Source organism: Trachurus trachurus, assembly GCF_905171665.1.
Source record: "Trachurus trachurus genome assembly, chromosome: 3".
Classification (NCBI taxonomy): Eukaryota; Metazoa; Chordata; class Actinopteri; order Carangiformes; family Carangidae; genus Trachurus; species Trachurus trachurus.
Genome location: NC_139893.1, coordinates 22,043,836 through 22,060,372, shown reverse-complemented (window position 1 = coordinate 22,060,372; position 16,537 = coordinate 22,043,836). Strand labels below are relative to the sequence as shown.

Here is a 16,537-nt window from a genome sequence, read left to right as displayed (position 1 = left end):
GCAGGGACCGCGGCTTGCGCTTCTTCAGCAGCAGTGTAGAGCTACTGGCTTAAAAAGATGCTTAGTAGATGTTTGGCATCTCAGCCTTGGGTGCTGATAAATAAAAAAGCCAAGCACAGACTGACAAAACAGCTACTTCATTTATAGTATATAATCCCTACAGGACTAGTTGCAGGGGCAAACACAAAATATTTTCTTGCTGTGCAACATGAGTGTTGCATTTTTGGACGGCAGCCAAAGGAGCTGAATCAAAGTTAATATACTTTCCCTTATTTTTTTACATTTATTCATTGGGGTCTGTAGCAGGCTGCATTAAACTTACACAGCAACACTGACCATGTTTTCATATTAGAGATTTTGAACCACCAATCTGCTCACTTCACATCAACACAGTATTATCTAATGTATTGTTCAAGGACACCTTAATGCTGATTTCCAGGGAGTGGATTGTGTGGTAAGGACAGTCTAATTAGCAAACCAGTCCACTTTGTGCGTCCTCGAGGCAAATTTTCCCCACCCAACCCCGGCTGCAAATAGAAAATCCACAAGCCGCAGCAGGTCAGACCTTTCTGAAGATGCTGTCGTATCCTGGCTCTGCGTTCAGGAGGCTCTCTATGTCACTGCCAGAATCTCTGTGAACTGCAGAGGGGCAACTGGAGGTACTGCTGGTCCGATTGGGCAAACTGGGAAATGCTGAAGATTGTGAGGACCCTGAAAAACATAACAACAACGCATTAACAATTATATACAGAGAGGGGGGATGGCAATGTCAACTGGAAAACAATTCAACTTGAGCAATCAGTAAAAAAATTAAGATAACGAAAGAAAGTTTGAAGTTTTCATCAGAAAAACGTTCTGTTTGTCTGATTAACGTCACATTCAGTGCTACAACTTTTTCTTAATTAAGAGCGCTCAGCTTTTGAAGCGAAAAACACCATGTTTCCACAATAATATGTTTTGGTTCCCGGCTCTAATACACAAGCAGGTTTGTTAGACACCAGTGAAAGCACTTTGGGAATCTGAGAAGGTGTGAAAAGCCTGTTGGATCAATGGCTGACTGTCCTGCCTAGAGCCATCTGTACTGAACTGCAAAGAAAAACAATTACTGTTTGTATGTCATCGTTTTTTGGTTTGTTTGTTTGTTTTTTTAAAAAAGGTCTAAGGGCAGAACTGAAATGAAGATCTTGCTTGCTGGTGAGAGCCAGAAAAACTGCTTTTATGACAGAGCAGCATCACATATACCATTATTAACCCTCGGGGCAACGGTACACTGATGTTTAAAAAAGGATCCACAGCAGTGTGTTTTGTATTTGCTTTAAACTTAGAAGTAATTTTCACTGCAGTTACACTTGTCTGGTGAACAGCAATCACGGATATCATGCAATCATGTTTCCAGGAAAAGGCAGCCGCAGTGATGTGCCTTGAGTAAGTCACTGAGTCAAAGCCAACGATGTATCACATCACATTCAACTGATAAACCCTGGGCCTGAAACCCCAGGTCAGTGCTTCCCATCAAGCCCCAGTGCTTCTTAACCAGCTGCTTTTCAACAGCAGCCTACCATGAGCCCAATTTGAGTTTGCACACAACTATTTCTGATGCTGTTTCAAGCCCATTTTTTACTGAATAACAAGCAATCCACCCTAATGTCTGAACACAGAGCAACATTTCTTATGTAACAAGGTTTCACTGCTGTAATATTTTGTACATGTAAGGACATGTACAGATAATATTCCTGGGCAAACTAAAAGAGGAAGATTGTGCCCCAGCCACAAATGTATACCAGTTGGCTTACTTTAGCCAGCTGCCAAGAACAACTGGATGAGATCATGTACCGAGTTTGTTATTTTGCATCATTTCTCATGTCTATTTCTGCCTGAAAAGCGGAAGTTGTTCTTTATCCCTCAGGAACATTTTACATTCCCTGCACTCATGTGAGCAAGAGGAAGTTCCATGTATGTACTTGTGTGTGTATGTGTGCATGGATGAATTCTGTATTCTCACTGACAACGACCCACAGCTGCAATTACTGAAAATGTCCATATTTTTTTCATACAACAAGGAGTCACAGAGTTTAAGTTTGAGGTTACTGCAAAAGGAGAGAGGACAGCAGAAGTTAACACTGCTTTTACTCAGGTCTATCGAAAGCTGCAATCAATGCAAACATTTACTGTTATGGGACGTTTTCAAGGTTGTTCAAATGTTTGGAGAAGAAAAGGGATGTTAAATAGAATTCAGCAGGAGAGGGTTAGTGGTAGGTAGGTGATGTTACGTAGATGACTGCGACAGAGGAAAAAAGTAGATATGATAAAAAAAAGTTAAATAAATAAAATAAAGGAAATATTTCAGTCTTGAGCAATGAATAGGTAGTATGGTAAGAAATAACAAACAAAATGAAGTATCCATCAGGCTTTCCTGTCTCAAAAAACTCCTCTCTGCACATTTTCATACTGTTAGTGGAGATAAGTCTCCACTGAGGCTACCTGGAGTGTTTTCCCCTGCAGATAATATCAGCACTTACAGATTAAACTTTTTTTTCTTTTCCTTTTACCCTTTTATTTTCTAAGAACATTGTGTATCAAATGTGTACAAAATTCATTGTGAAACTGGTCTGACTTTTTTTTTCAGACAGGAGCTTTTTCTTTCGGGCGTGTGAGTGGCAGCAGCCAATCTGCCAAGCTGCCAAACCACAAAACCACAAAGGGCAGACCACATTGTTGCCTGTCCCACAACATGGTTTTGTTTTTCGTTTTTTTTGTACCTTTTGCAGCCTGAGAACACGGAACAGGTCTGGCAGTTGGTGCAATGAACGAGCTCATAATCATGATGATACTATGTTCATGGGCAACAGCTAAGAGCAGCCTCAGGGAATCCTGAGGCTGCTAGAAACATGAGGCTTCAGGATTCAGCTCAGGTCAGCTGTTCTGAGGAAGGGGCCATCAGGGGGTGGGGAGGTGGGATGGGGGGCTTCCATCACTCAGCCAGACATTACAGTAGCTATTACGCTGCATGAATAAGCAACTAAAACAGGGAGTACAATCAAGAGACTTCCTGCATCAAATTAACTGTGGATTTTCACATATTCCCACATTGATTTGGCTAATTAACACATTCTTAACCTTAGAGGATGAACTAATCAGCTGTTTTAATATCTGACTGGAATTAAATTTTGAATCTCAGTTGCACAGTGCTGCACGGATCTGTGGGCTGACGCTATAAAGTATCCATCATTTGCATTTACGGAGCTCAAAAGAACAAAGAAATGACATAATGTTCAACTCTGAAACGAGGGGGATAATATCAGAGGTGTCTGCAGTTTACATCTTATTTTAGGAATTGGCCTGAATGTGAAGCTGTAGGACTCCACACTGGCCACAATATGACAGGCAGAGGGTTAAACATGTTTTCCTCACACAGGAAAAGCATAAACATTTCTCCAGAGCAAAGATCAAAAGTTCAGCTGTGTGATATACGGACAGAAACTAGCATCCTGCTATAATCCGGCATATTTATATGTTCTTATGTCCATTAATGCGCACTGTCCCATTCAAATAAACAAATAAATCAAATAAATATAATCACTGATCATTGCGCACACAGGGTCATATATGTACTGTATCATGTTATATGTGATACAGTATGCATGCATCATAAAGACGGTCTCTTCATGACTTTACAGTATGGTGGTTAGATCACAGTCTGAACATGAAAACTCCACTGACCTTTGACTAAAGTGCTGCAGGGGAGCGTAACCTTGACCAAAGAGGTTGCGGAGGTTAATGCAAAAACATTTCGTCCTTTGTTCTTCATCTGTTCTTTGTTCCTCTGTGCATGGATAATGCCAAAATGTAAATGTGAAACGTGCCTGAGTGTGTCTGTGTTGTGTTAGGAGAGTGAGAAGTGGTGGAGGCCAAAGTGGACGATGGGAGTTTTTTCCCGGACTCCACCCCCTCACACCTGTCCACCAAAACTAGCAGGGGACTGTGAGCTTTAACAGCTGTCTCGCTCCCTCTCTTTCAAACAGAGACGCACACTCACTCACATACACACACACACACACACACACACACACACACACACACACACACACACACACACACACACACACACACACAGAAAAGACGCAGAGAACAGGTGTAAGACCCTATAATGAGTCAGTGGGTGGTTGGGGTTGTTGGTTACTGTGACTCTGTTCACACAACTGTAAGATATTTTATCTTTCATCATCTATTTGACTTTTATTTAGAGAAGCCAAACAGGGTCAACATCAAAAAAAAGCCTCAGCTTTCAGATCATCACAGATGTAAGCAACCATAGCAAAAATGGGTGACCTAGATAGAGATCTTACAAACGAACCGCGTCAATATTGTCATGCTATAGGCTCTATTCATGGCTCAGATGTTGCCATGCTGACGCTGAACCAACTCGATGAAATGCTGCTTTTAGTCCAGACAGTTATTGCTGTTGGTGTTTTTATCAATGTGGTTCAAATGTCAGCAAGTGAAGCTGAATTCACGAGAAGTGTATGTTATTAGATGACTGCGGCAGAGGAAAAAATTGCAAAGAAGATATGATCCCAAAAAAAATCATCCATGCAAGATAAGGAATCCATCAGGCCTCCCTGTCTCAAAACACACAAAACACTCTTCTCTGCACATTTTCAGACTGTTAGTGGAGATGCGTCGCCACTGAGGCTACCGTAAGTGTTTTCTCCTGCAGATAATATCAACATTTTCGATCAAAATTATTTTCTCCTTTTAACCCTTCATTTCCTTTTCCTGTATGTTCTGAGAACATTGTGTGTCAAACTTGTCTTTGTGCAACTGAGGTGACGTTTTGCAGGTCTCAGGAGACAAAACTGAGAAACCGCTAGGGTCTAACCACATGTGATACACTGTGTATCCTGCATGGGGATGGAAAACGTACTGTATCACATTCTGAAAGTGCAGCAGGTGAAAGGATTATTAACTATCTCATTAACATGTGCTCTTAAGTGTGTTGGTTTGGGCAACACACATTTGCAAAACAAACCAATTATAAAAAAAAAGCAAACAGTAAAATACCAACTGAAAAGTCTTGGCAACTTTGTCTAGAGGCTACACTTCATACAGCCTCTCATTTTTTACAGAAATTAAGATGTGTCCTCTGCTGTCTTCCTTGCTAACATTTTAGAGAGCATGCTTAACTAAACTATAATTCAAAACTTCACTTTGATTTACTTCTATATCTTTGTTTCCTCACTGTTTTATTTTTGCCTTGAACCCGTGGCACACCAAGTGTGTCTCCTCCTGCATAAATAAGGGTTACTGCACTGAGCTGAGCAAAGCAGGTTACGGCTCAACCAATGATACATGTAATATGAAACATAACAAACAGCAGTATGGAGCAGCTAAATTCAGATATATCATCGGATATATGTGTCATCCTTGGTGCTTGGTAATCTAAACAGTAAGATTTTTCATATCAACATAAGGAAATGTTCAAGAAACAGTTGGCTACACAACAAAGTGGACATTGACTGAAACCCTGAAACAGACCAACACTGAGCTCTCTGGTCTGACTCTGACCTGAAGATGTCCCTGAGGGGAATGACTTAAGTTTTGCAGATATGAGTTCATAAACCAAAGTATCGGACAAACTTACATTTGATGTGATGATGGTGCTAAATTAAATATTTAGAGGTCAGCAACAGCTTTACAAATCATTCTTAGGTGTTATTGTGTGCACCAAATGTCAAGGCAGTGCACCCGATTCAAAACCTTAAAATATCAATCTCACAGTGGCCCTGGAGAAAAGGTTAGCAGATCATCAAAATCACTGGGATTCATCACCTGGGAGCCCTGACTGTCATGTACCAAATATAGTGTAGTGCCAAGCTGCTGAGTAGATGTTGACAGACTTCACAGAATAAGTTGAAACTTTGACACCCTGTGGCACTGTAGGAAAAGACAGGGGATTGCAGAAGTCCTTAGTCCTGTCCTGTCAGAAGACCATTGATGCATTTACAAAGTTTCAAGGACATCCATCCAGAAACTGTTGCAATATTTCAGTCTGAACCAAAGTGGTGGACCCACCAACTGACAGGTTGACAGAAACAAAACCATGCTGCTGCTTGAACGGCTTAAAAAACTCACAAGGATGCTTTGTGATTGTGAATGGCGAATTGAGACACTTGCAATGGTGTAAATTTAAAGTATTAAAAAAAATCAGGGGCTGATTTCAGATAAAACTATAGAAACATAACGTTTACTGCCCTCCGTATTCTGCAGGCACATAGAGAGTTACCAGCAGTGAGTCGGTTTCCTGCTGTGGCTACTGTCCCTACCTTCTGTTGTCATCCCCAATAATTAATGAGAGAGAGAGAGAGAGAGAGAGAGAGAGAGAGAGAGAGAGAGAGAGAGAGAGAGAGAGAGAGAGAGAGAGAGAGAGAGAGAGAGAGAGACTGTAGGGGGTGGGTGGGGTCAAGTAAGGAAGCAAGATGTATATTTCCACCAAAGAGGAAGTGATGTGGACTTGTTCCAGCTGCTTCAGAGGAAATCCCACCCTCAAACACATTTCTATTTTACTTCCGTTTGACACTCCAGGTTTTTTTTTAATCTTTCTCTTACCACCTTTGAGTTTCCTGAGTTTCCCTTGTATTTCTTTATTTCACTGACTCCAACTTCTTTTTATCTTCCTCTATCTAACAGACTGATGTTTGTCTGTTTTCCACACAAATAAAAGTTTTTTTGTTTTCAGGCTGATCCAGCTCATTGATCTGTTGGTCTGTTTTATTGAGACCAGTCTCTGCTGAGAGTCTCATCTCATAGAGGTCAAAGAATCCTTTTTTCTTATCTTGCTCTGGCTGCTGCTCAGACGTACATATACCGTATATGTGTCAACATCTAAAATTCAGTTTAAGGATTTCTCTTGCTTTCACTCAGAAATACATTCACAGCTGCCCTGGCAACTATCGGCTGTTTGCCCGAAAGTCAAGAAAGCTCATGTTGTTTTTAGCCACATAAAGCAGGATGGATGGTACTGTAACGTCCATCAATTAATCAGTTGGTCCAGAGTGAAAGCTGAAATCTGAACATATCAACACATTTTGGATGGATAGCCATGAATTGTGTGGACATCGGTGGTCCCCTGAGGATAATTCCTCATGACAGCAACAATCCCCTGACTGCTCACCTAACACCAACACGAGGTCAAACTTCTACATGGTCTAATACTAATCGTTTTTAACTGAACTCCAACATTAATTACCATCTGGCTCGCTCGGCTGTACTTTGAAAGTTTTTCTCCATAGCGAAAGTTGATCGTGGCGACCATAAACACCAGCATGTTCATATTTAAGCTCATCTCAACAACCCTGAGGAGCTGCTTGCTTGTTAACCACTGACAGAGACAGAGACAGAGACAGAGAAGAATGAATTAAAGTTTAAATCCAACAGGAGTGACAACAACATGCATAAAAAGCCAACTTAACTTTAAGTAACCTACTGTTAGCTAAACTGCTGAGCTAACATCACATCTCTCACCTCAGGCTTTCTACCGTCCATCCTGCTGTTTCCCTGTGACACCACTGGCACTAACATTAATTAGCTCGGTTACACATGCTGGGCCACTTCCAAAATCTCCAGAGGGTCAAACGCAGCACAAAAAGGGTCAACTGGAATAACACCAACTGTTACCACCCTGTGCAGCTGGCAAAAATATGCATCACATCATTGCCATGCTCGTGGCATGCATCCATATCCCTGTGTGCATGCCGTTTTAGTGTGAGATACAAACAATGGGCCTACAGACATGAGTCCATCTCATCAACACTGTGCTTTATAGTCCCTTCAGTATCGGAAAGCTCACACTTTCCCCCAAAAAGTACACGTATATGTGCTAATGATCAACTACTTTTTAACAAACAAAACAAAATTAAACATAGTATGCCTGTATTATATTTTTAAAGTCACATTTCGATCAACACCGTAGCAACACGACAGCTGAGCCACGTGCCAGGGGCGACAACTTGAGCAGTAGAATTACTATCCAACCCACAACTCGACTGTTGGCTGACAAAAGACGCAGACACAGCCACAGTTGATCATATCTGTCGACTTTGTAATGTTGGGTGAATCCTTGAAAATCTTTGGCATGAGACTGGCAAAACAAAGATATTAAATATCAGCAAAAAAGCACAATCAGAGGATAGCAGGCTCCAAAAATACCAATATCTGACAAGAAGATCTCATATGGGTCGAAGTCAGGCCAGCTACATTTACAATAATCTCCATTGTATCTTTTGAGTGGAAAAAAGCAGCTTAACAGCTGCGGTATTGAATCCAAAAAAAAAAGAAAGACTGTTGTCAAAATGGCAAGGCTCAGACAATACAAGTGTCAGTGCTTTGTATCTGTGACACTTCAACCAGACTGTTTGAAAAGTCACCAGGCCAAACATCCATTTTCTATCACTTCAAACAAATGGGTATCATCATGAGTCAAAGGCTACAACGTCTTCCAGCAAAAACAGGAACACATAAATGATCCAGTGCAACATATTTGTCACTGTAGCAAAGTAATATTGCATCTTATAACAATATCTATAAATAAGCTTACATAAATTAAGGAAACAAGGCAAAAAACAAAAACAATCTGAGCAGCTAGTCTGGATTTTTAGTAGCTTACCTGAGAGTTGATTGTTACAGGGCTGATGAAACGACGCCTCTCTGTCTCGGTGGATCTACAAAGAAACAGGAAGACACTGAATCAGCCTCAGCAACATGTGATTGTCACCCACAACGAAATAATGATGCAGACCAGTGTGTCTGTTTAGGAAGCGTTGCTCAGTGCACAGGATGGGAGGCAACGATAAGTCACTCTTTATAAACGCAGGCTTAAGTGTATTCATAGGATTTAGTAGCTGCACTCTTGCTCCATCTCCTCAAGGAACTGCTTGCAAAGATCTAGCTTTGGTCTGTTTTCAGCCGTCAGAGCTAACAGTCATGCTGACACCAACTCAAACACACTGGCTCACACACACACACACTGGCTCACACACACACACACTGGCTCACACACACACACACACACACACACACACACACACACACACACACACACACACACACACACACACACACACACACACACACACACACACACACACACACAGTCAGAGATCTGTGGTTGGCTGTAAACACACAACGCTGGGCTCTGCTTCCTCTGAATGTCTATAAAACAGCTGTGTGTGTGCTGTGTGTGCTGTGTGTGCTGTGTGTGCGCGTGTGTGGGTTAGAGAGAGAGAGAGAGAGAGATGGGTTTAAAAAAGCCCCCACCACCCCCTTCTTCGCATGCAACACAAAAGCTTCAACAGTTTGGCTGAAGCTCTACTGACAGCTCTCAATGTGAAGAGACTCATTGTGTTTTGATGAACTCCATCAACAAGATGCAGATAAGAATGATGAGCTTTGACTCAGAGATGGGTCTCTCATACAAACTGAGGGAGGGCAGATAAACAATCTATTAACAAAATCAGAATACATTAACATAGCTTCTTAACCAAAATAACCCCGTTACAAAAGCCTACAGGTTGGACGCATGGCTTTTGTTTTCTGGGGGTCAAGTGGTGTCTGAACTGCAGCTCCAGCTACTGGAAGGATAATGGATGCTACTTCCTTTAAGATGTTTATGGTCTGTTCTGCATCAATGGCTTGTTCGTTCCTTTTTTACTGTACTACTTGTTTCTTCCTCTTCTTAATTCTTCCCATTTAACTTTCAACTGCAGTAAACCCAAGTTAAGCCCGGCTCAGATCAGCAGGCTTTAGCATGGCCCTTTAAAATGGGCTGTGTGAGACTTGTACAAAGGAACCTCCAGACATAGTACAAACAGCTCACTAATCTTAAGGCCACAACCTTTAATCTGAAGGAGGAATCAGGGGAATAAAACAAAGAGCAGCTCCATCATGGGCCACCAACTCAGTCTTTGAGTCTCAGACACAATATGGATCCTGTAGCTTTTATCAGCTGTGAATGTTTCCCAGGTTCTTGACAGTTCAATACAATACAATTAACCTTGTTTCTGTTACACTGCGAGGTCTGCAATGTGCATACTATTATTTCTAATTCATTAAGATGTGTGTCAGCAGCACTCAGCTCTCTGTCTGAATGAGAAAATGGAAGAAAGGAGCTGAGATATTCCAAAATAAACATAACAAAACAAGAATGCTAATATTGATTTTAAAGGATTAGTTCGACATTTTGGAAAATATGCTTATTTGGTTTCACTGGCAAGAATTAGATGAGAGGTTTGACAGGGCACAAAGACAAGGAACAAGAAGAAACGGGTAAAAAAAAAAAAACCTCCTACCAGCAGCATCAATACTTAATAATTAGTGTTATATCATGAGTGTTAACGTTTTTTTTATTTGAAAATGTGGCATTATATTCAGGTACATGCCAGACTATTTGAAAAGAACAAGAACTTCCATCTTTACAAAGTCTCATCCTCACGGTTGCCAATTATATTTTCAACCGATCAATCAATCAAAACAGAAAAAAGTGAGTCTTTCACAATTTGCCACAGCAGTCCAAGTTCTAATTTTACACACAAACAGAGAAATGTAGCAAATTACTGGCCTACTGAGTTTAAGACAAAAACACAAAAAAAAACAAATCCAGCTACAAATAAAAGCAGGAAAAGAAGTCAACACCAAATTGGACCACATACGCTGCAGTTGTTAAAAAGAAGAACAGAGACAGACATGAAAAAAGAACAGAGACAGAAATGAAAGAGGTACATCAGATAGAGGAGGAGGAACAAGCAAGGCTGACCCTCCCAGAATGCTTTGAGGGTGAGGGACGTGGGGACTGAGCAGTTTCTAAACAACTAACCCTCAACTGTCCCAAAGCATTGACAAGCCTGCTGAGGTCCACAAAAACACTGAGCGCTGTTGTCCCGGCCTGGGAGTGGTGCATGGGTATGGGTGTTTGAGTGTGAGAGTGAGTGTCCGCGTGTGTGCGTGTGTGAAAGCACCCACTGTGATCACACATTTTGACATTCCTAAAAATGCACTGAGAAGTGACAACTACTTACATACCGAATGGCACCGCATCGGCCAACAGTGGCTCCTGCATGTGCACATGTTACTGTACAAACACTCGCTTATGATCCTTTTTTTTCACTCATCAAGCTTCACGTGCACACAACAAAATCCCACACACACAGTTGCATGCACAGACAGCACACACAGGCTTTTTCTTTTCTCACAGCTGTGTTCAGATATCAAACAGATCCCGCTGAGAGAGAACAAACACGCTGACGAGGAAAGATTAGCTGGTCACAGAGGGCGCTAGTAGAGACAGACATAGCACACAAACACAGACGAACACACAAGCGTGCACACACACACACACACACACACACACATACACACAAATGCATGCACAGGTTTATGTGCAAAAGTGAAATGATTGCAAGTGATTGCAACAAATTACAAACGGCTATGAGGCTTGACCTCAGAGGAGCATAGTGACAGAGCTTCAAACAGAAACAAAAGGAACCTGAGTAAAACACACACTAGAGCCAGAGTAAAGGAAACAGCAGCTCCAAGTATTTTAATAGACTGTTTGCCCACTGTGAACCAGAACTGCTTTTGTGTGTCTTGGCAACAATTATGCAATGGGCTGGATCCTCAGCATAATGAGATATGAAGTGGATACTTGTCTTTGGGAGTGGATGAACATATGTGGAAATATATAATGCAGGTTAAGTAGTCTATTTCCTTTATTTGTATTTTTGGCAGTGTGTTGCAGTCCATATTATTTGGTGAAAGGGATAAATATGGGGGACATGAATGAAGAATGATAAAATACACTTGACTCTGTACAAGGCAGCAGCCTCTTCAGCTTCAATCATCACATCATCAGACTCTTTCAATTCATAACTCAGTTCACTGATACAAGTCACACAGAATCGCTGAAGCTGCTGCAAAAGCCAGTGATTCACAGGTGCCCATGTAATCAGGGTAAACAGGCAGGCAACAACAACGTCACAGAGTCACACAAACTCAGCGCTTTAGCTTAAATTCACTGTGTCTAGTTAAGTTAAACAGAGTGCCAGTCAGGGTCAGGCTTTGTAACTTTGCTGTCAGACTTCAGCCAACATTAGCTTTAACAGCTGTTTGCTTCTGTTTAACCAGTTCTAGAAGAAACATTGTGAGTTCAGCATCAAACTACATTCCTTCACTCACCGTGGGTCGTCTCCAGTTGTGAAATAAAGCAACACCAATGTTAACTAATCTAATTCTCGTCTAATTCTATCACCTCTTTTCTTTTTCTGAGGTTATCATGTTAGCCAGTACTGTACACCCCATCTTGTCACTTTTTGATACCGACTCGCTGTAGCATCCAGTCTGCCCTGAAGAGGTAGCAATGCTCAGTGATTTCATTATAACCCCTGGTAACAATTGTAAATGCAACAATGGCTGAAGCTCTTGGCAAAAGACCATCATTCGTCTCAGAAACAACAACACTCAGGAGTTTGTGCACATCACCAGACAAAGCCTATTTTTCCTGACAGAAGCACTGTGAATAAAAGGAAAACCTAGGATTGGAAATGTAGCAATATCTATGAGGTGGTTAATGTTGTGTCCAATATAAACCAAGAGACACAAAGTGTCAGCCAGTTGGGCAGCCTCGTATTCAATCAGTCAGCCAAAGTTGGTCTGTCAGCCAGCGAGCGAGGAACTGATCCCCCCCTCTGAAAGCTGGTACCCTGGATTCAGAACAGCCCAGTGCATATTTGTAGTGCCGGGGGAATCTAAACTGTACCCAGTAAAAACACATCTGGTTTAAAAATAAAAAGGCGGGCTAGCGTGTGTACGCCGGGACAGGCAGGACTTGGCCTGCTGCCTTATTTCTGAACAGGCAGGCAGCCAGAGAGGTTCTGCAGCATTGAAAGATGCAATGGCTGACTGAATGACTGTTTCCTGCCAGGTATTTATACACCATTTGATCCCTCAGGGTGGCTGGTGGCAGACCTGAGGGCAAAGCTATTCTCTGTTGCACCTTGGAAGTGCACTAAATCCAACTTCCAAAACATTTTAATAGGATAAAAGCAAACACACCACTTTTCAGACAATGGCCCAACTGTTGGACTGGATTTATTTATCATGGATGTTATTTTAGGGTTTAAGAGCACAAAGTGCTCTGCTCTACTGAAAGTCTATTCAAGGCTCTATTGAGATCATAGGTCACAGGCAACTACAGAATAGTGCACAAGTGGAGGTGGCACACAGTGAACACACAGCATTTCAGCATGGTGCAGAAGTGAATCTAAGTCCTTGGGTTTTTTATCAACCAGAAGACCTGGACCAATACTGATCTCCTGTGGGATCAACAGTATAATAAGCCTCACATCATGGATCACCACTCTTCAAGTCAGAAGTTGTAGCAGAATACAGAAGTAAAGACCAAACAAGGGCAAGGGGAGTTTGAGATGGGTTTTTTGCATGCCTCTTTGTCATCTATTTGCTGCGTGTATATACTATAGACCTATGTTAGTTTGTGTAAAGGCCTTTTCACAATTACTGAACTTGGTAAGTAGGGTGATGATGTGTTTTGTGACTCAAGGCCAGGAGAGATGCTGGGATGTGAAACACTGGCTGGAATGAAGTCATTTGGCCGAACGCCTGTTTCCATCTGAAGCCAGAGGAAACCGTTAGCCCGGCGCTGCCTTTTTCCCACACCGTCATATCTCTCTCACTTTCCCTCTTCCTCTCGCTCTCTTTTTCTCTCCCTCTCACACACACACACACACACACACACACAGACAGACACTCTCTCATCCTTGCTATTTCACCCCTTAGGTGAAAAGAGAGGCTGACATCAGGAACAAGTTTAGAAAGTGACAATAGACTAGAGAGAGGTGTTACATATACCAGAGCGATCCACTTCATAAATATTTTCCTCTCAGTACCTCCCTCTCTGCTCTGCCCTGCCTGTGGATGTCACATTCAGCAGACGGTCGGACATGTCAAACATAACTGTGGAGTCATTCAAAGTTTAGTTAATGCATTATAATAAACAGTCCAGCTTTCAGTCTGTTTATTACTTTAGATTAAAGTGAAGAGTCATCAAGCAATGGGAAATATTTCCATTTTGAGTCATTAAGTTTTGTTTAGCGTCTCTGGTTTGGTTGACGGCTCTTGTAGCGAACATTATATTTAGTCTAGATTCTTCGAGATGTGTTTTCTTGATACTTCATATACTTGAGTATGAAACTGTCAAAGTCAAAATCTGGCTTGGGGTTGGTTCACTGGCTATATTCAATGAATGAAACTTTTTGATTGATTTTTAAATACCAACAATGAGGAAGAAAACAAGAAAAATGCCCAGAAAAAACAATGTTGTAAAGGGCTTTATATAACATTTGGGAGCTATAAAAGATCCCATTTAGAAAGATTCCACTGAAACCCCAGTTCAAAAGGTTCAACACTGAACATTTATGATACAGTAACAGGACCTTTGAGAGAGGGAAAAGGGGCTAAGTCACTGTAAGCATCAGTGGACTTCTATTCCGTTTTAGCTTCATAGTTTGTAAGACAAGTACTCACTCTCCTGACCAAACAACCCCAGAAAGACCTTAAACTGTCTGAGCCTCATTAAGTTTCATACACAGCTGCTCCACAGAGATGGACAGAGTGCAGGCATTCGTCTTGGTGTCGCTTACAGCATACCCATGCAGTGTACATCCAAAGAAACCACACTCCACCCCAAAATAATCAGCACTCTGCATCTGGAGGGCCACTATCAACAACCATGCAATCATCTCCCAGGGTGCAACACAGCAAAAACCCCTCACAACATGCCTGGCTGACGACAGGTTTGCCGTAACACAGTTATGATTATGCTTTACCGGAGAAAAAACTTTTTACCGGGTGTTTTTTTTGTTGTTTTTTTTAAATAGGTCTGATCCGGCCCTCGAAAACAAACCAGAGAAGCTTAAGCTGCTGAATTGATTCTCTTGAAAGGATTTCATGTAATAATCTTATTAATTCAGTTTGACGTCCTTTTTACTGTTAACTTTTATGATTTCAGTCCTGCTCTTGTATTTCTTACCTTTCTTCTATTGCTTTCGCTGTTACTTTTTCATTTGTTCAAGGTAGCAACAATTGTGTTATCAAAGCATCTGTTTAAATAACTGTTATTACCGTGGCAGTGGCAGCGTTATAATGCCAAACAACTTTGTTTGAAAGTACGGATTGGTAACCTACCTTTATCAAAACCACGTCTACAGCCCTCTCTCCTTTGGCACAGAGACTGTACCTCCGCTTGTGGCGTTCATACATTTTCCTTTAAATATCCAGATCAGATTTACTGAAGAGAGAGTTAAAATCCAGGAGAAACACTCTTGTGGAGACCTCAGGCTGCTTGCTAAGCTTCACATCTGGCCGCAGAAGCAGCCTCCTACCAGACTCCAGCCCTGCTCCCTCCCTCCTTCTCGTCTTCCCTCCCTCCCTCCCTCTCTTTTTCTTTCCTCTGTCGCCTCTCAACTTCTCTCCTGACTCTGCCTGACTCACTGCCTCTCTCTCTGTCTGCTCTCTCTATCTCTCTCTCTTTAAGAGGCTGTGAATGCTGCTCTCTTATCCTGTGAAACAACCCTCTAAAGTACCAGTTACAGTATGACAGATGACAGAAGGCCATTATTACTTCAGTTAATGCTATTCAATCCTCAGAATTTATGTTGGTGAGATTCAACACCCCCTGCTGGACAAGGCAGCCACTGGTTGTGATTCTATCTTCCTCACATGATGCCCCTAAGTGGACATGACCAGTGGGTGTGATGATAAAAGTTGGAAGTGATGCAAATAAATGGTTTTACATGCACATTCCTTCTATGGGGGCAGCGGTTTCTTAATTACTGACATAATATATTATGTGCCCGTCCACATGATATGTTTGAAATTAGTACATAAATCGTTATATACTGTATACGAAATAAAATGTAGAGAACGAACAGTAATTTATTAAAATGTTGAGATAAAAGCATCATAACATTTTGATAAGATTCTGCTGTGGCGAAATAGAATCGCCCAGTCTTCATTATTTCTTATTTCTGTGAAAGTTACTGATGAATCTATTGTCTCCTGTAAGACAAAACTCTCTCTCTCCTCGTACAGGCAGTGCAGCACAGGGCCCTGCTACATCCCAAAATGGACACAGACAGCGGTTGGGTGGAGGGCTCTGTGCATGTGTGTAGATACCTTGATGCCGCGATGGTAAAAATTTATGCGGACCCTCACTGTGAGGCAGATGTGAAAAGTATAATTTGGGTTTAAGAAACAAATTGAATGAAGGAACATTATATTGTCACTGTGATGGGTTCCTGCCCTGCTCCAGGGTGAAAACATGCCACTTTAAGAGCAGGAAATATGTCTCTCTCTCCACAACTCTGCAGGACAGCAGTAGGTCAAGAGCTTGTGAAATCATCTGTGAATATTCTTCCCCCTGGTGGCTTCTCATCCATCATATCTCTTTATGATAAATCACACTTAACAAACA

At 41.7% G+C, this 16,537-nt stretch overlaps 1 protein-coding gene across 4 annotated transcripts in view; it reads right to left on the bottom strand.

The window, feature by feature from the left end:
• The window catches only part of akap13 (A-kinase anchoring protein 13), a 94,832-nt gene that overhangs the window by 38,052 nt on the left and 40,243 nt on the right, over window positions 1-16,537 (bottom strand). For all 4 annotated transcript variants that reach the window (XM_083999935.1, XM_083999936.1, XM_083999937.1 and 1 more), the window contains exons 10-11: window positions 8,663-8,717; window positions 566-711 (exon numbers count right to left, since the gene is read on the bottom strand). In XM_083999935.1, coding sequence (XP_083856061.1) covers window positions 566-711; window positions 8,663-8,717 — 201 coding nt within the window. The remainder of the gene's footprint in view (window positions 1-565; window positions 712-8,662; window positions 8,718-16,537) is intronic.